Raw genomic sequence first — 20,971 nt, forward strand, 5'->3', positions numbered from 1 at the left:
GTCTTTGAAGGAAGTATGTGTTCATATCTATATTTCTATTAGATCATTAGTCTTTTATTTATCAGTTGGTTTCTACTTCTTTTTTTTTTTGGGGGGGGGGTCTGAGGATGGAACCCAGAGGCATTTGACCTCTGAGCTACACCCCCTGCTCTATTTTTTATTCTTTAATTTGAAACAGGGTCTCACTAAGTTGCGAAGGGCCTCACTAAATAGCTGAGGCTTTCCATGAACCATGATCCTCATAGAGCACAAAGTATTTGCCAGTAAAGATGAATTTTGATGGGCTGTTTTTCCCTTTTCCCTACATAATAATTTTGCCATTAGCAAATAGGAGGCTACTTATTTTACTTTCTAAATAGGCAACAGCTGCATATGCCTCAGAAATGAATAAAACCAAGGATATTTAATGAAAATTCAGGCCCCTTCTATCATCACTCCTCTAACCCAAATAATCACAGCCATTTCTGTTGTGGTTTTCAGAATTACTTCATATACATCTGAGCAAATTATATATAATTTCTTGCCTTTCTCCACAAAAAGTATATTATTATATACATTATTCTATTTCTTGCCTTTCTACACACAAAAAATCATGACATATATGATTCTGAGTTTTGCTTTTTTTCACTTAAATATACATATTGGAGAACTTTCCATGTCAATGCATAGTGATTTCCCATATTTTTCATAGGGGCAGAGAATTCTATTGAATTTAACCAATTCCGTACTGACTGACATTTGAAATTTTCCTCTCATGTTGTTACTCACAATACGAAAATGAATCACATGGCACATAGATCCTTTTACACACTGATTATATCTTTTGGATACATTCTCAGTATGTGACTGCTGAGGCAAATGAGAAATACATACATGATAAATATATGTGCTATACCTATATAACTGATAATTGTTGACACATTCTTCTCAGAAGGGATTGCATCAATTTATTTTTTATAAACATGGTGGTCTAATTTTCTTGATTTTTGCCAAGATTATCAAACTAATTATTAAACAAGGCTTCTGCCAGTCAGATATGTAGAAAAATCATGGTTGAGTCTGAAATTGCATTTCGCTCACTCTAAAGTTAAGCTTACTTATGTTTAAAATAACTTGTCTTTGAAGGAAGTATGTGTTCATATCTATATTTCTACTAGATCATTAGTCTTTTATTTATTGGTTGGTTTCTAGTTCTTTTTTTTTCTTTCGGGTCTGAGGATGGAACCCAGAGGCATTCGACCTCTGAGCTACACCCCCTGCTCTATTTTTTATTCTTTAATTTGAAACAGGGTCTCACTAAGATGCGAAGGGCCTCACTAAATAGCTGAGGCTTTCCACAAACCATGATCCTCCAGTCTCAGCCTCCTGAATGCTGGAATTACAAGCGTGCACCACCATGCCTGGCTTAGTTCATTTTATATTAGGGAAATTAATTTTTTGTTTGTATCCGCAAATATTTTCTGCAGTATATAATTTTGAACTTGTTCATATTTTTTGTGATGTAGGAAGCTTTTTCCTTAGTTTTAACTTCTTAGCTCTTAGTTTTTTCATAAATTATTTTTTTTTGGATTATTAGACAATAGGTAAAATGTCTTTGCTACTTCAAAGTAATAATGGAATTCTATTTTCTTCTAGTTTTTATGGTTTTATCAGTAAGTGAAATCTTTAATTAATTGGACTATTTTCCTGAGATGGTATAAATTATAGAACTAATTTTATTTTTCTAGATGGATACACAGATACCCAAATACAAATTATAAAATGGCTATTTTTCATAGTTTCTTAAATATGCCATTTTATTATAAAACTAATTTATATACATTTTATCTATTTATGTCTTTGCAATTTTATTTGTTTGTTTAGTTTTTCTATCCAAATGCAAATATCATTGTTTTAATTACTGAGGTTTTATAATGTGTTCTAATAGCTTATATTAACATTCAACGACTTCATAACTCATCTTTATCAGTTTTCCTCTGATATTTTCTCTGAATGATAATTAATCTTTAATTTTAATTTTAGAATTAGCTTTTTAATTCAAAAGACTAGAATGTCTGGTGTTTTGTTGAGTTATGTTAAATTAACATAATGAATTAAAGTATTAGCATACATTTAATATTAAATCTCTTTATCTTGGTCTTTTTCAGATTCTATAACAAAATACCTCTGAAATGAGCAAGGCGTGTTGGTGCTCACGTCTTTTTTTTTTTTTTTTTTTTTTTTTTTTTTTTTTTTATTCATTACTGGGGATGAAACCCAGGGCATTCTACCTCTGAGCTACACCCCCAGCCCTATTTTTTTTTTTTTTTTTTTGGTGGTACTGGGGGTGGAACCCAGAGGCTTTCTACCTCTGGGCTATACTCCCAGACCTTTTTTATACTTTATTTGGAAACAGGGTCTCACTAAGTTGCTGAAAGCCTCAGTAAGTAGCTGAGGCTGGCTTTGAACCCGTGTGATTCTCCTGTCTCAGCCTCCCAAGCGCGGGGATTACAAGTGTGTGCCACCACGCCCGGCTTCCCAGCCCTATTTTTTATTTGTTATTTTGAAACAGGGTCTCACTGAGTTGCAAAGGGCCTCACTAAGTAGTAGTTGAGTCTGTCCATGAATGGTGATCCTCTTGTCTCAGTTTCCCAAATGCTGGAATTACAAGCATGTGCCACCACACCTAGAGGTGTGTACTTCTAATCCCAATATATTGGAGGCTGAGACAGGAGGATCACAGGTTTGCAGGCAGCCACAACTACTTAGTGAGACTCTGTTTCAAAATAAAGAATTAAAAAAAAAAAAGGTTGGCCGGTGTAGCTCAGAGGTAGAATGTGCCTGGGTTCAATCCCAAGTACACAAAAAATAACTAAATTAAATTAATTAAATTAAATCAACCTCAGAAATGTATTGCTCAGAGTTCTAAAGGCTGAGAAGCACAAGATAAGTCACTCTCAGATTCAGTGTCCGGTGAGAGCTCATTCTCTAAAGTATCACATGGCTGAAGAAATGAACACGCTCTCAGGCCTCTTTCTTCTTTTTTCTTCAGTATTTAACCGAACGAAACCAGGAAAGCGGCAAAACTCCTACACAGGGAAGAGGGACCAAAAATATTACACCAGGCCCTTTTTATAAGAGCATTAATCCTATTCATAAACATAGCCATCATGTTAAAATTTTTTCATTCTTACAAATTTAGTATTATGTTCTTCATTTATGTTTAAAATTTTTCTCCTTATTGGTTTACACTTGTGGCATAAAATTTAATTTTAAGAGTTCTATCTTCTTGTATTAAAAATGAGATTCTCCCATTATAGCTTCTTCTTTCTTTTAGCTAAGAATTTTTAAAATTTATTTTATACTTTTATTTGGTGCATTAGAGTCTCACATCATAATGTAATTCATAATGATGGTGACACACATGCATATATTTGGTGGGTTTTCCCCCAGTTCCCTCCCTACTTCCCCCTTCCCCATACTGGGTATTGAGATTGACACTGGTCCTCTCACCTATGAGCATACTGTCAACTGAAACGATTCCTACATTGATTTTCTCTCTCCCATCCCTCACTTCCCCTAGACTACCTCCCTGGTTCTAAAAAAGTATCTGCTTGTCAATGGAAACTATCAAGTGTCTAAAGAGAGAGCTTACAGAATGGGAGATCTTTGAAACCCATTTCTCTGATAAAGGACTAATATCTAGAATAAACAAAGAATTTAAATGACTTCAAATAAAAAAACCCAATCAATAAATGGACAATTGATAGATACTAAATAGATACTTCACAAAAGAAGAAATAAAAATGGTCAATAAATTTATTTAAAGGTGTTCAGCATCATTAGCAATCAGAAAGATACAAACCACTACAGCTTCTGATAAATAAATACTATTAATTTTCACATATTAATTTGTGCCTTGTTTCCTTACTAAATTACCTTATTTTTATAACAAATTTTAGAGTTGTTTATTTTGGGGATTTGATAAATTGATCATGTTATCTACAAATAATAATAATTTGCCTTTATCTTTCTGATTTCAATATCTATAATTTCTGTTATCTAATTATTGCTTAGAAGCTCCATTCTAGTGTTTAACACAAGGGATCCTAGTGGACATCCTTACCGTTTTCATCAGGTCATGTATCACCATGGCAACGCTGTTGATATTGACCTTGGTCACTTGAGCAAGGCAGTGTTTATTTCTTCTCTCCACTCGTAAGTTACCCTTTTTCCTCCTTCCTATATTTTGCTCTTTGAAAGGAAATCACTATATGGCCTACATTTAACTAGAGGGAGTTATACTTTACCTTCTACATAGCAAAGTATCTACATAAATTATTTGGAATTTTTCTGCATGGGCTATTTTTCTCCTTTTCCCATTTATTGATGTATTCAGTCATTTATTTTTAATTTTATGACCTCATGGATATTGAGGTCATAATCCAATACTTCTTTATTCATTTTGTTTCTCAAATTATTCCAACTTTGGTGTTTGGAAACTCAGTCCATTTTCCCTTTGACAAAAATCAGTTCTTTATTTGTTGAGTACCTAATTACTTTCTGGTACTATAGCATGTTCCAAGTTCATCTTATATGTTTTATTCTGCAGTCTGAAACTTAGCCATTTCTCTAGGGACACTTGGTTCCTTTTATTGAAGAATGGCATTAGAAACTAAGATCCGGGTGATAGATATGTTCTTTCCTATTGGGGTTTCATTGCCACAAGGCCCTACCCATTGACGAATCAAGAAAATATTTGATTATACATTAATATGTATGTAGACATATCTATAAATATTTCTATATTTAAGCATTTGTATATTAAGTTTAGAGCTGATTAAGACTGACATCTTCAATTCTGATCTTTTATCATGTATATTATACTAGCCTCTTTTCCTTGCTTATCTAGAAACATATTCCCACAGTAAGAAATCTGCCTTTCATCACCCACCACTCACCAAATATTTACTCAATTATTAATTTCAGTTAACATGTATAGTAGTATCAATATTGTTAACCATTAATATGAAACACTTTTGTCAAACCTAGGTACAGTGTTCTATTATTTTTTTCATTAGTCTTCCAGACTACTTATTTCCAAAGTTACTTAGTTCCATTTCTCTGTAAAATCATATGACAGTAAAATCATGTCATAGATTTGTAATAGTTATATTGTTTGATCACATTCTATATTTTATCCTGGGATTCTTTTACTCTGTAGATTTTTTAAAAATATATTAGAGTATTTTTTTGCTATGAAGTTTTAACATATACATTATAGCATGTATCCATAAGTACAATATCACACGAACTGATTTCAGTGCCTTAAAAATACCCCCCACCCCAAGCCGGTGTGGTGGCGCACGCTTGTAATCCCAGCATTCTGGAGGCTGAGATGAAGTCGAATGCTCCTGGGTTCCATCCCCAAACCTGCAAAAACAAAACAAAACAAAAATATATCACCCATACTTTATGTATTCAACCTCTTCTACCTCACCACAAACACTGGCAACTATACAAACTACACTTTTTTTTTTTTTTTGAGAGGGAGCTATTTCTATTGTTTCCTTCTTTCAAAGTGCTATATAACTGGAATCATACTATTCTCAGCCTTCTTAGACATGTTTTTCATATAGCAATATGCATTTAAATGTCTTTAAATGACTGATATCTCATTTTGTTTTAGTACTGAATCATATTGTATTAGGTGGTTGTACCACAGTTTATCCATTCATCTACTAAAGGATAACTGCACTGATTCCAGTTTTTCTTTTTTTCTTTTTTTTTTTTTTTTGTACTCAAGCGTCTGGGCATAGAACCCAGGGGCATTCGACCTCCAAGCTACACCCCCTGCCCTATTTTTTATTCTTTATTTTGTAACAGGGCCCCACTGAGTTGCAGAGGGCCTCGCTAAGTAGCTGACACTGTCCACGAATGGCGATCCTTCTGTCTCAGCCTCCCAAATGCTGGGATTGCAAGCGTGCGCCACTACGCCCGGCTACTGATTCCAGTTTTTAACAGTGATAAATAAAACCATAACATTTCAAATTTCTTTGATAAACACTTAAAGCGCTATCAGGGAATATAGGAAGACTGTATTTAGCTGTGTAAGAAACCACCACACTGTTTTCCAAAACAGCTGCACAATTTTACAAACAACAGTCACCAGCAGTGATAGCATAAGGTTTGTTTGTTTCTTTTTTTTTTTTTTTTTTTGCATTTTACCTATTCAACTACATGTACATTGGTGTTTCATAGCTGCTTAAATTTTAATTTCAATTTCTTAATGAAAAATAATGTTGCCGGGCGTGGTGGCGCACGCTTGTAATTCCAGCATTTGCGAGGCTGAGACAGGAGGATCGCAGTTCAAGGACAGCCTCAGCTACTACTTAGGCCCTTTGCAACTCAGTGAGACCCTGTTTCAAAATAAAGAATTTTAAAAAATAGGGCTGGAGGTGTCACTCAAAGGTAGAATGCCCTGGGTTCCATCCCCAGTACGGGGGCGTGGGGGGCCAATGTTGAATACTTTTCATTCACCAGTTTGTTTGCTAAGTGTATCTCTCCTTTTTGTTCAGGAATCCATTCAGATCTTTTTCCCATGCTTTAATACAGTTGTTTATTTTCTTATTGTTGCTCTCACTTTATTTTAATCTATTTCCTTTTAATATTTTCTCCAGGTATGATTATTTGTATGAGTATCTTTCTTATATTCTTTTTCAGGTTCTTAATAAAAACTTAGATTCTTCGACATAAAGTGTATCATGGCTAGTTCTAGATCTAGTTAACCACAGCAAAACAGAAAATATGAAGAAAGTTTAGAAAAGATCAGAGGCTTAGAAAAATCTCCTAGCAATGATGAAAGGCCCTGGGAGGATTAAATTAAAGGATAATGAAATGATGACCTCTATTTCTAAGCACCATTAGAGACCAAAGAGCTCTGACTCTTTGACCTTATATTACCAGTGTAGTCTTAGTGTTTCTTCGCTGGAGAGCACTCTATTTGGCTATTGTGTTTGTCCATATCTCCTTGAAAGTAATTACGGGGAATGGCAGTGCTTCTGTGAAGAACCCTGAAGTAAGCAGGTAAGGCACTGTTGGATATGTGATTCTTAGGGCATATCATTCTTAGACACTGACTGCACAATGGAATTACCTTGGAATATTTAAAAATACTGATGCCTACCTTGGAGATTCTGGTTGCTAATTGGTGAAGGCATGGGGAATTTTATTTTTTGGTAGTACTGGAGATTAAACCCAGGAAAATTCTACCTCTGACTTATATCCGTAGCACTTTTCTTTTTTTAGCTTTAATTTTGAAAAAGGTTTTCACTAAGCTGCTGGGGGCCTTGTTAAGTTGCTGAATCTGGCCTCGAAACTGTGATTCTTCTACCTTGGTTTCCCAAGTACTTGGATTATTGGCACATGCCATAGCTGTCATCAGGAACTTTAAACTGATATGAAGCCAAGTTTGAGAATTGCTCCTTTCAGGTAATCTTTCCAAAATGATAAACTTTTCTCATTTTACACAAATAATTTTTATGGAAATAAGTAGGGAAATAGGATTCCAAATGAAAGAAAGCCCATAATAAAGGAGACATCCTGATAAATCTAGCAAAGGTTGATGTCAGAAAATTACAATCATATCAGCGCTATTAATATCAAGAAAAATATGAACTGATTTCTATGTGATTCTTGCATGTTAAACTCCAAACTAATTCAGTTAAGTGTTTGTAGTTTTCATTTTCTAACTAAAAAATGACTGAGGTAGGATAAAAATATTCAAGAACCAGTAGTAGCAAACAAGTCATGCAATTTTTAATCCAGCTATAAAACAAATATATTGTCTAACAGAGGTAGATTCTTCTAAATCAATTACACCCCATTCAACATTTATCAATGTGTTTTTCTGATCATTTTCTATACATTAGAAATTAATAGTTATGAATATATTTCATTCAATTTGTGGGTTGGTCTATTATGCTGAGTGGGAGAAGATAGCACAAAGAGTGCTTTCAAATTACACATTTTCTGAAATGGCTAGAAATTTTTGGCAAAAGTATTTTCATTGAAAATGGTCAAAGGTAAGATGGGAAAACACTATGTGGTGTCTTAATATTGGCTCATTATCTTTCATAATCTCACCTATATTCTACCCAGGAATGTTTTTCTAGTTGATAGAACTGCTTCTTTTGTCTCTTTCCACAATAATCATAGTTCCCAAATCATCCATTATAATAAAACTGGGAAATTCTCCACTACCCTTTGGTATTCTCAGTCTCTTCCCCAAATAAACCTTCCTGGAAAGAAAAGAATATTAATAAGGAATTCATCTCTTAGGTCAGCAAGAACAGAAACTGAGGGCAGGGAAGGGAACATCAGTAAGAAAAGAACAGGGTTTCATTCATTTTGGTTAAGTTTTATTAACAAGCGCTTTATTAGGAAGAGTGAACACATTCACATTTAGTCTGCTTATATTATTGGGGTTATATATAGCAATATATCTTATAATTTTACTTTATTTCTTTGAATTTGTTTACACATCCAATTAGACTGTATTTGAAAGTTGGGGACAACCGTGTCCTCCCACCCGCAAGGTCCTGGAGGTGTCGGAAGGACACTGGCGATCTGCAGAGAATAAACAGGGTCTGGGACTGGCGGTGGTAGGCCAGAGCGCGCGAGTGGCCACATGGGTAATGTCCGGGCCTGGGTTTCATTGCCCACACCAGACAGTGGGCAGTATAGGTGGTGAGCTGAGCCCCTGGAGGCTTTCTTTGGGCACCCAATCTCACCCGTGGTCATGGCCATAGCCTGGGGTGATTTTCAACCAATGCCCGTTGAGTGTTTTTTTTAACTTTCCTGAAATTTGTTGAATTAATCTTTGCGGTTATATTTTTCTCTTTATTTTTATTTTTCTAGTCTTCTGTAATTTAATGCATATATTTGAACTTCTGTTTTTCTATCAATATCTAGAACTAGTTAGGAACTCTATCATTTTGTTAAATGATACAAAAATTTTAGAACAATTTGCTTATGTTTTCTTTATCCCAACACAGCAAATCTCATGCCAAAATCATCTGGGATATCCATTCTAAATACATACTAATTTTTCTAAGCAGTTTACAAATAGATTAACTATTTGTTTCATTCTGTGTTTTTCCTAATTCATTATTCTCTTACATCTTCTCTAAGAACAATAATTCTAGTAATTCTCTTAAAGTTTCATGTGATATAATGTTTTGAAACCTGTACTAGTTTCCAGTTGCTTATGTAGCAGGTTACTACTAATTTCATGGCTTAAAGCAACAGAAATTTATTCTTTCACAGTTCAGAAGCCAGAAGTCTAAAATGCATCTGCAGGACTTCATCCCTTCTCTGCAATCCAGGGAGAATCTTTGTCTTCTCCAGCCGACAGGGACCCTCTATATCCTTTGCCTCATGGTTCTCTTTCCCCAACTCAAAGCCAGCTGTGTAGCATCTTCAAGTCTCTTTTCTTCGTCTCTTTGTTCTTGCCATTACATAGTATTTCAGTCATCATTTTCATTTCTGTAACCCCAAAAAACTGACAACAACAACTTAGAAGAAGGAAGATATAATTGCTCACAGTTTTGGAGATTTTAGGCCAGTCAGTCCATGTTTTGTTGGATAAAGCCTGCAAATCTCAGGCCGTGGCATGGGAGCAAAGACAGAGTATGTGTATAAGGGCTCTGTTCTCACATTATAGAGGCCAAAAGCAAGAAATGGAGTAAGGGGAGGAGAGACCATATATAATTCCCAAGGTCACATCCCCAGGGATCTGTCCTCAGCAACAAAGCCCACCTCCAATATGACTCCCTTGTCTACATGATGTCTGGGGGGTGGAGGTATTCTAAATCCAAACTATAACATACAGCCTCTATCTCTTTTGACCTTGCTCCCCCTTTTAAAGAACCTTGTGGTTATAATTAGAGTACCCCTTTATAATCTTTCCATCCCAAGACTTTTAACTTAATCACATCTATCTTGTGTGTGTGTGTGTGTGTGTGTGTGTGTGTGTGTGTGTGTGTGATATAATGTAACGTTCACAGTTTCTTGGGGGACTAAATTCAGTGTGCCTTTGGCCACATGTGCATTAAGATCTGTTGTTTGAATAAAAGTTAGGCTGGGCACCATAACTCACAGTTCCAAGTCTTGTTTATTTTTAAGCACTGAAGTAATTTTACCTAAATATCTTCTTTTAGGCTGTTAGTATGAGAAGTAGATTCCTTCTAGCAAGAAATTAAGTGTTGCTGTTGGTATTCTTATGGTGCAAACTCTTCTAATGGCAGGGTAGGGTTTCCTCACGCTCTGGGAAGGAAATAAGGGGCAAAAAATTTTTTTTCTAGTGTCAGTTCCCCACCCTCAGCTTGAGTTCCCACCAGCTTCTACCACAAAGGGCTCTCCTCCCATGCTCTGGCCTCCCTTGACGGGAGACTACTGCCACTTAAAATTCCCATGTGTGAGGTTCATGGTGAAGGGCAGGTGAAGTGCTGTAGAAGATTCTGTGTTGTTCTGGGCCAATCTCAGCTTAGAAAGGTCCTGTGTACCTGCCCGTAGTGGTGGTACTTTCTCAGTATTTTGAATCCTTCATCCTTTTCTTTGTGACAAGCCAAATTCTACCTTGGATCTACAATTAATCTAAGTAGAAGGCTCCTGCCTATTCTCCAATGATTGATGGCTCTCATTCACTGTAGTCATGGGACATTAGGTCTAAGATGAGTTCTTGCCTATCCTCCTGTGTAAATAATTTTTTTCTTCTACATTTCCTCTATTTATAGTAGCCATCTTTGCTTGCATATGTACCAGAAATAAAAAGCTTTGTTATCCTTCTTCCAAATCTTTTTAGCTATTGCTGCTTTTTCCCCTCCTCCTCCTCCTCCTCCTCCTCCTCCTCCTCCTCCTTCTTTTTCAGTACTGGAGATGGAACCCAGGGGCATTCTACCTTTGAGCTACAACCCCAGCCCTATTTTTTTTTTGTCTTTTTATTTTTGAAACAAGGTCTCACTGAGATGTGAGGAGCCTTGCTAAGTAGTTGAAGCTATCTACAAACTGTGATCCTCTGGTCTCAGCCTTCTGAATGCTGAGATTACAAGCATATGCCACCATGCACAGCACTATTGTTTCTTCAAAGAAAAGATCTAGACAAGTATGGTAGCATATGCTTGTAACCCCAATACTTGGGAGGCTAAGATAGAAGAATAATGGGTTTGTGGCCAGCCTCAGGTACTTAGTGAGGCCCTCAGCAACTTAGGGAGACCCTGTTTCAAAATAAAGAATAAAAAATAGGGCTGGGGTGTAGCTCAGGTGTAGAATGTCCCTGGGTTCCATATCTGAAAAAAAAAAATCTAAGGAAGAGGCAGACTTTTGCACACACCATTTATCTCCCCCCACACAAAACATACGTACATATGACCAGTTACCAGCTTTACTATGTTTTAGCTATTTTTTATGAGTGCTTACTTACCTATATGATGTTGGTAAGTACTTTTACATCCTTGCATATTGAGAAAAACCTACTTTGAAATATTATCACAAATTATTTTATAAATAAAGTACATTTAATTTCAGGATGTAAGACAATGACTGTCTTTCTAATTATTTTTATCACAATGAAAATTGCCAATAGCAAGGGCAAAGATAGCAATTGCAGGTGAGTAGATGTTCACTGAATACTTTGGTTGGACTTGCTAACATAATGTCCACTGTTCTTGCATTCTTGCATGTACGTGTGTGCGTGCGCGCGTGCGCACACACACACACACACACACACACACACACACACACACACACACACTTTGGAAATAATTTCCATTATACTAATAGAAACAAACTAACTTAGACACTTAATAAAACCATAAATTATATGCATGACTGGTGGCCTTCGTGTGTGATATTTAGCTAGTCACTAAATTTTCCTGGACTTCTAGTTCCCCAGGTCTCTAAATATAAACTATAAGAGCTAAATTAAGTCATCATTAAAATATCACCTAGTGCTATGGCTTAGGGGTAAAAATAGCCAAAGGCGTAGAGGTTCATATTACAACATTGAGGGCTCTTTTTTTCTCTTCTCTTTAAATGATAATGGCTAATTTTTTTTTTTTTTCTTTCCGTGGCTGGGGATGGAACCCTGGGGCATTCGACCTCCCAGCTACAACCCCTGCCCTATTTTTTATTCTTTACTTTGAAACAGGGTCTCACTGAGTTGCTAATGTCCTCACTAAGTAGCTGAGGCTGTCCACTAACCGCAGTCCTCCAGTCTCAGCCTCCTGAATGCTGGGATTACAAGTGTGCGCCACCATGCCCAGCTGATAATGGCTAAATTTAAGTAAATATTTATTTGCTTATGGGATATCTACCCATGGAATATATACTTAGTTATTCCATGATTTTGTGTACTTCCCATTACATGTGTTTATTTTTTTCCTCAGATTACAGGATTTCTCTAAGGAATGTGGATTTTGAATGTTCAAACAGAAGTAATTATTAGAGTATATTTGCACTCCAGGCTGAAGGGAAATGAAAGAATATGGCTTGATTTCACTTTTCTACCTTCCCTGTCTCCAGCCCTGAACTTTCTGTTCTCCGCTCCATCCAAGTGAAGTAGGACAACTGTTACCTAGATGTAGTGATTTCATTGTCACCGAGATGTTCTGACATGTGGCTGGGGAAGAGACCTCTGCTTATGCTCCTGAGGTCCCTTGAGCTTTATGTAAATAAATAATGGTGGTATTTACATATTTCCAAAAGAGCCAAAGATCTCTCTTTCAAAAGAGCCAAAAAATTATTTTCAAATTATTTCAAGAATGAATTCTGAGCAAGTGTACTTTCAGGTTGAGTTAGAGATAATCAAGGAAAGTTAAAGAGAAAGACATGCTTGGACTTCAGTCTTTAGCTCAAAGGATGAAAAGATACAGAACTGGTCCAAATGGGAATTGCTTGACCATGGCTTTGAAGTAGGTAAGATGGAATTAGTAAGAAGACTTCACTTGAGAACAGGGTTATCTACACATAGGGCACAGAAGGTGCTAAGAAACTGTCACTCAGAAATCACTTTTTTAAGGTTTCTAAATGTTATAAATGTATTAAAATAGTTTTATAAAGTTCCAAGTTTCTATCTTCTTAAGGCTTTATAGTACTATAAATATTGTGTTAGAGTTACTTACAGAGTATGTCAGCCCTTTGTTAAATATTTTTTACTATAATCTCAAATGTATATTTTTGTCTTTGAGAGTTATATTTCTATCATAATCATAATTTTTTCATGAATATTTACACATATTTTGATTTTGATTTTAGTGTTATATTTAGAAAATGTGTCCCACTTCTCTAAAACTATATACATTTTTAACTTGATCATCTCCTAATGCGTTTATAAATTTTTATACATTTAAGTACTCAAGCTGTTTCATATTAATTTTGGTGAAAAATGTTAGAGAAGGTTAACAAATTATTTTTTATTTATTGAAAAATGATCCCAATCCTTCATTATTAATTTGAAAGATCATCTAAATTATCTAAGAAATTCTTATATACCCATGGGCCCCTCGATGTCTTCCCACAGCACTGCTTGCATGATAATCATTTGCTCCTTTACAGTGAAAGTTCCCTTTGCTACTTCACTTACCCACTTTTCATTTTATTACATATTATTGCATATAGTTATTAGAATATTTTATCCGAATTTTAAAAAATCTTCTCAGGTGTGAAATACTTATTTGAAACCAGTTGTTTTATTCGTTCTAATTTGAGATTAGTTTTGAGATTCCAAAATTTAAAAATAAAATAGAACACAATTTCCCCCCCAAATTTGAATAGCTTTAGTGGACTTATTATGTATTAATGAATTATCTTATTTATATGGATTAGCCCAAGTCAGACATATTTGCAAATTTACACTCAAATGGCCCTATATGTGTTTGTCCAAATCAAATGATTTATCATTTTATAATAACTACAGTGCCTAATAATTTGTCACTGGTAAATGATTTGATGTCATTCCTTTTGCAAAGCAATTTCATCAGCAGTGTTCTTATTTACATGAATTATATACTATCAGTAACTTTATCTCCTTGTGTTGTTTTGACATACGGACAAGGACAGTCTTTCTGCACAGAATGAGGTAGCCACTGTACCAATTAGAGAGATACAAATAGTGTTTCTATAAATAAACATCCTCCTGCCTGATGCACATCTTCTCAATTGACCTAAATTTCTTACCTTTAGTATAACCTATTACATTCTAGTCGCTTAGTATGAATGAACATATCTCACCACTTTTCACGCTGAAAAAGTAGAGAGGGATAAGAAGACAGTGAAAGAAAGTCCGAGAAGCAAAACTCTAAATTGGTTACTTCATAATTTTGCCTGGTTTCAAACTGATTGAGTTTTGCTTAAATCCACAATTACTTTTACCAATTTTGCTAAAAATTAATTTTCATTACAGGGTACATTATTTTAGCCTTTACCATTTTATAATGAGTTATGTTCCTTTCCAGCTTTTGATGAAAATTTAAAATGTTCAAGCTTCCCTGGAGCAAGTGTCATGAATGAATTCTAATGAGCTCAAATCTAGCTGTTCTTCTCTCTTTGAATATGGAATAATTTTTCTTCTTTTCCTTTGCAGTTTCTTCTCTGTGGCATATGTGGAATTCTGTGCGCCAAAAAAAAATCAGGACTTGTCGTAAGTTTTTGTCTTGTTTGTACTGTGTATTGAAGTGTTTGAAATATAAGAATTCAAACACCAAAATTATGACTAGCCAACTTTCATATACTGAATGTTACTAATTTAGGATGAAAGGGAGACTGACAAATCCTGGTTTTCCTGCTTCAAAGAAAACCATCTAAAGTAGTAGAGACTGACATGAAATAGCTTTGATATACACTTTCAATACGTGAATTCATAAATTTTAATGTCCGCTGTGGATGACAGTCCCCAGTTTCCCACTTAGAGACTCTAGGCAATCACCCGAATCCTTCAGTGCGACAAAAAAAAAAAAAAAAAAAAAAAAAAAAAAAAAGATCAAGCTTGTGTGGATGGGAAATTTAACTGTTTAAAAATGGAACTTGGCCTAAGGATAGCTTGCTTTCCTGACTGGGAAGCTCCTTTGCAAAGCAGCAAGACAGCTATTTGTGTTGCTATGGTTACAGTCCATTCTTAAGGATTTGTTTTTGTCTTTTTACTGTGGATGCACATGTAAGTGTTTTCAGATATTTTGTGGTACTGTAATGGGATTCTGGGGTAGGAGACGTGCTCCCACTGAACTTATACTGGCTGCAGAAGAACCCTGCATGCTCAAGTCTGGAATCCCCTCTCCTGCAGCATTTTATGAGAGTTTGAAAAGACAAAACATGGCTTATTTTATGAAGTCCCAAAGGAAAGATTGCAAACCTTCACAAGTTGTCAAAATCAGTAGCACAGAAGAACATTCGTAAGTGATCTTCTAAGGAGAAGCAGATATCTGAGCAGGCCAGGGAAGAAGGGCATTGTGATTATATTCATTTTGCCCCTTGTTCTAACCATGCCTTTTTCTGTGATGATACATATTATGACAAAAAGGATAAGAAATTCAGCTGCTGCTGTAGACATATACTATGTAACTTTTTAATTTTAATTTTGTGGCATCAGAGATTGAACTCAAGGGAATTCTACCTCTGACCTATATTCCCAATCCTATTTTATTATTATTTTGAAACAAGGTGTCAATTAGTTGCTGAGGCTGGCCTTGAACTATGATCCTCCTGTCTCACGTTCTTCCAAGTACCTACCTGCTTATAAGATGTAATTAAAAAAAATATATGTTAAAGGGAAAAGAAAAGCTTTGGGGGATTTTTTTTTTGTACTGCCTGGGGGATTCTACCTCTAAGCTATAACTCGAGCCCTTTATTTTATTTTTGAAACAGGGTCTTACAAAGTTGCTGATGCTGGCCTCAAACCTGCAATCCTCCTATGTTAGCCTTGCACGTTTGTAGAAGACTCTCCCACTCCTCATTCTGTGGATCAAATCCAGGACTTGGTGTGTGCTAAGTTAACCCTCTACCACTGAGCTACATCTCCAACCTTACTCCCACCATTAGATATGACCTTCCTTCTTTCTGTACCTTTCCTCTACCAAGACTTTTTATGCCTGTGTAGGAACAACTTTTGGGGAGAATAAAGCAAAGAAGAAAAGATGGAAATGAGAAAGGGAGGTAAAAAGGAAAGACAGAGAGAAGGACCATTTTTAAGCCACCACTCTTTTCTATCTTTCTAACTTTCTTATAAATTATTTTTAAAAATTCATAAAAAGAAGTTTTTAAAATCTACCATCTAGTGGTAGATTCTACCTGCCATTTGAAGGTAACATCTAGCCCCAATAATTCTCTATCCCCCCCAATCAAATTTTATAAAAATTTCTCCATTCCAAATGTTTCTGCAGTTTAGTCTCCTACCTGATGAGAGGAATGTCAGTGAAATAGGATTCACACCAGGAAACCTGAGTCAGGGACCTGAATTTGAGTGCTACCTAAGCACCATTCCTGTTACCAAAGCATGGATTAGTATCTCACTCAGAAAACCACTGGGAAGGATAATTGAGAGGATGCCTATTGTAGTTCCTAGTACAGTAGTACACAATAAGTAGTAAGTAAATACTACTTAAATGTGAATCTAGCTGAGAGGTAAATTTTGTTCACGTCAGAGGTTTTATCAGATGCATGCCTCTGAAACGCTGCAGTCCACTCCCTCTCCAGTGATGCAGAGTAGAGCCTGCACTGGAAGTACCCAGGGAACCTTCTCTCTGTTCTAGGTCATCCTTCCAGCTGTGCAATGCACAGAGCACAAGCTCTGGGCACCTCTGCCTCCCCAGCTTTAACACCCCTTTCTTTTTCTTATCAGATGATCCTCTTTTCAGCCTGCTGTATCTGCGGACTCATTGGGGGCATCCTGAATTTTCAGTTCCTTCGGGCAGTCACAAAGAAGACCTCTTCCCTATATCCCCTGCATCTGGCCTCCATGTCCCTGGCGTGCATTGGGATTGGGGTCTGCACCCTGTCCTCCTGGCTCACTTGTCGACTAGCCAGCTATGAGCAGAGGAGGATGTTCTCAGAAAGGGAGCATTCCCTGCATCACTCTCATGAGATGGCTGAGAAAGTGAGTTTTGTACCATTGCCTCCTACAGCTGCCATGTGAAGAGACTGCAGTCTACCCTAGGTGAACAATTTGCAACCTTAGAGGACAATCGAGGGGTCAGATTGTGTACATTTGGCCCTATTGGATTAAGAATGAGAGTTTTTTTTTCTCTTCCTGCAATTCAGGGCTACACCTATTTTTAACAATTTTGTAGCCTGTCTATTCAAAGCACAGTTCCTAAAATAGCATTTCATAAAATATTGAATACCTTATAAATATGGATTTTTATGTATTATACTGAGAAAAAAAACACATCAACTAAATACAGTCTCCACTCAATAATGCCAGTTTTAGAAATTGCATGAATTCTCTTTTCTAGCTCATCCCTTGTGCTTGTAAGTAGATGCATTTGATTATGTAAATTAGATCATCAAGTATAAAGGGGCTCTGTAAGGAGGCGACAAAAAGCTTCATCTATCAGTGCAGATATTACAATCCATATAAAGCTTCATTGAACTCTCATCTAAACTTCATGCCTATCTGGATAGCTTTGCTTGTATTTTAAATAATGATCCTTGCATAATTGTTTCATGAAGCCTATTCAAACAGAAAGTTACATTAATTGCATAAAAGGACAAGTGGTATAAAGAGCTGCCTGTGTTTCTACTACATTTTGTATATATTTCTTACTTTAGCTCCTGCTACTGGATCTATTAAGGAGAAGATAAACATCCGTAAAATAAACTCATTAAGATAATGACCAAATTATATTTTCTTTTACTTCCTGGAATTAGAACGATATAGCTACAGCATAAAAGAAATAGTAGCATATGTCTTTATAATGTTACCTTGAAGTTACTATTTCCTTTATAGTTCATATGTTTTCAGTTTGTATGTAATCTATACATATGGAGAGAAGATGCTTTTGACTTTTCCCAAGAAAGCCATTTTAAATATATCTCTGCATGTCCTTCAACAAAATAGTTTATATATTAAGTGGCAGGACTGATAATTTAAAGAAATAGGTCATAAAAAGATTATCATTCTATATTTATATATTGACTTTTTTGTGCTCTATTTCTATTCTAGTGTGATTTAGCGTTTTGTGTCTATTTTGGTGCAATATTTATTGTATGATTGTTATATTTACATTAGAGATTGAGGGCTATTGAAATAACCGACTTGCCCAGCTGCCCGGTGGTGCCCCCGACACCAGAGTTACCTACAAGGTACGCTGATTTCTAGGGAGTTACCATGTTGTAGTGTCGCTGCAGGGAGCAATGCCTCCTTCAGGAAGCCATGATGTCAGCAGTGTGGACTGATGCTGTAATGTCATTCCTCAAAGTACCACTTTCATAAGGGCTGCTTTGAGGAGTTGACATAAACTTACATGGCAGCACCTTGCAGCTTGAAAGTTGGTTGAGTATTTAAAATACTCAGCCTGCCTACAAGCATCCAAACATGTTTCTGTTTGGATGTGATTCATAATTCCCTTTATTCTCTGCTACATCATGATGCAACTCAATACCATCCTTCACAGACCAGAGTTTTGCCTTCAACAGTAGATGAGTCTGGATAAAAACAAACTCTGTATCTCCATCGTGCTGAAAATGAATGAGCAGATAGCCAAAGTTTGACACTGATAGAGTAAAATTTCATACAAAAAGACTTTTTTCTGGTAAATCTATAAATTTATTTCCCATATATCTAATTGCTAAATATAAATAAAGCTCTTGGTTTGGCTGAACAGTATAATTGGAAATGCAGAAAATCATACTGATACTATGGCTCATTTGCAGAAAGCATGTCCATTTGCAAATATCCATACTGGGTCCTGTACGAATTTCAAGTATAATCCTCTTGTTAAATTGGACATGCCTATTTGCAAGACTCATTTATTTCAAAACTAATTTTTACTGTTATTTCCTATCAGTAATTTTACTGTGTTCCTACTGGGGTGAATTTAGTTTAAAAACTTCATTTGTTTAAATTTTTTTTTTTTTTTTTTTTGCGGGTTTGGGGATGAAACTCAGGGGCATTTGACCTCCGAGCTACACCCCCTGCCCTATTTTTTATTCCTTATTTTTTGAAACAGGGTCTTACTAAGTTTCAGAGGGCCTCACTAAGTAGCTGAGGCTGTCTGCGAACTGTGATACTCCGGTCTCAGCCTCCCAAATGCTGGGATTACAAGCGTGTGCCACCATGCCCGGCTTGTTTTAAAATGTTTAAAAAACAACTTTATTTAAATTCTGCAGCAAAGATTTACACTTTAGTTTTCTTAAAGCAGCTATATCAATGCAAAGCCTTTTAAGAAAGCAAAACACACCTAAGATTCTTAATTCCATAAAATCATTAAAAATTCCTTTTTTTAAGCAGAAAGAATAATAAAAATGTTTGAATAAATTATATTAATGATTACTTTAGGGAGGTGATTTCTATTTATCTCAATATCAACAATGAGTTCTTAAAGAAAGCCTCACATCAGATTTTCTAACTATAAGCTAAACACTGCCTAATAACCTCAAATTATTTTCAGGCTTATTTTTACCATAGCAGATTCTCCAAACATATATAGTCTCCAAATGGAAACTAGATAGAAATGGATAAAATAATTTCTAATTGAAATGTTTTATCCCGCTCTTTTGCAAATAGGCTTGTTTCAGTTCTGAAAGATGTTGTCAAACTATTTTTAGGTAATTTTACAGATGTATTATTTATAATATGGTGCTCTTACCATGATAAATGTGAGTGGACCTCACATCCCATCACCTTTAGTAGGTGATGAAAGGCTTAATACTTACGAGAATATATGAATTCAAAGATCTAATTTTTCTTAATATATTTTCTATAATTGCAAATGGAACATTTTATGTTAGTTTATCCTTCACATCTATATTTTCATTCTATCTTACCTTCCCATGTACTTTGCCTTTTTAACTTTGTAGTGAGTGGTCCCCTAAAAACCTGCTGTTTCATGTTTTTTATTTTTACTGTACAAGTGATGGTGTCATTATTAACAATCTTTACTAGTGTGATTTTTTTAGTGATTCGTAGTTATAAACAAGCAATGATATTCTTGCAGGCCTTTTTCAGTTATTAACCAAAAGGCCACATGCTTTTCTATAGACTAAATGCAACCTGTGGGGTGTGTTGGCACTTTGTTAACGTGCTCAGCAGAGGAGCCCGTGTAGTGGGAACACTTGGGCACTTAACCATCTTCTTTCTAGGTGAGGTCCTTCCAAATTAAAACTGAGGAAAAAGGGGGCACTCAGGGAGGTGGAGAGAGACAGTGAACTGATTGTGTGGGTGGAAGACATTGGTCTAACAGACTGTCACCTCAACATCTTCATGTGCTCCAAGATGCCATGAAATTTCATTTCCTCAAATGCAGCAACAATATCAATCTGTCTTTTCCCCCCCAAAAAATTGTCAGTGGCTTGAAATTTCTGTTTTGCAAACCTATTCACCAAATCAAACTCTGACAGCAAAGTTTAATTAATTCACGTTATTTTCCTAACAGGAAATGACAGACAACATGAGCAATGGAGGACCACAGCTGATATTTAATGGAAGAGTATAATCGGTGTTTTAAAGAACTGAACATGTTTTCGGATGCTCATGAGGCAAGGAGATATCAAGAGACTAGGATGTGAAGTTCAAACAGTTCTTGCATTATTTTGATCTCTCCTGAGCATCCACCAGAATTATTCTTCATCAATTTTGCCTCACTTATTCTCCGGCCTTTTTATGAGGTGAATACCTTTCCAGAAATGATCTAGTTCAGTAATTTCAACAGACTTTTCCAGCTTGTTCTAAAGAAGACTTTTCAGGAAAAAAATTAATCAAGATTCATATTTGACACAAATA

At 35.8% G+C, this 20,971-nt stretch overlaps 1 protein-coding gene across 2 annotated transcripts in view; it reads left to right on the forward strand.

Moving 5' to 3' along the window:
• The window catches only part of TMEM196 (transmembrane protein 196), a gene marked incomplete at both ends in the record, with an annotated part of 59,501 nt that extends 38,817 nt beyond the window's left edge, over nt 1-20,684 (forward strand). For both annotated transcript variants that reach the window (XM_080701309.1, XM_080701310.1), the window contains 3 exons: nt 14,621-14,677; nt 16,871-17,125; nt 20,625-20,684. In XM_080701309.1, coding sequence (XP_080557435.1) covers nt 14,621-14,677; nt 16,871-17,125; nt 20,625-20,684 — 372 coding nt within the window. The remainder of the gene's footprint in view (nt 1-14,620; nt 14,678-16,870; nt 17,126-20,624) is intronic.
• Nucleotides 20,685-20,971: the final 287 nt, after the last annotated feature.

Source organism: Muscardinus avellanarius (assembly GCF_963383645.1).
Source record: "Muscardinus avellanarius genome assembly, chromosome: 9".
Taxonomy (NCBI): domain Eukaryota; kingdom Metazoa; phylum Chordata; class Mammalia; order Rodentia; family Gliridae; genus Muscardinus; species Muscardinus avellanarius.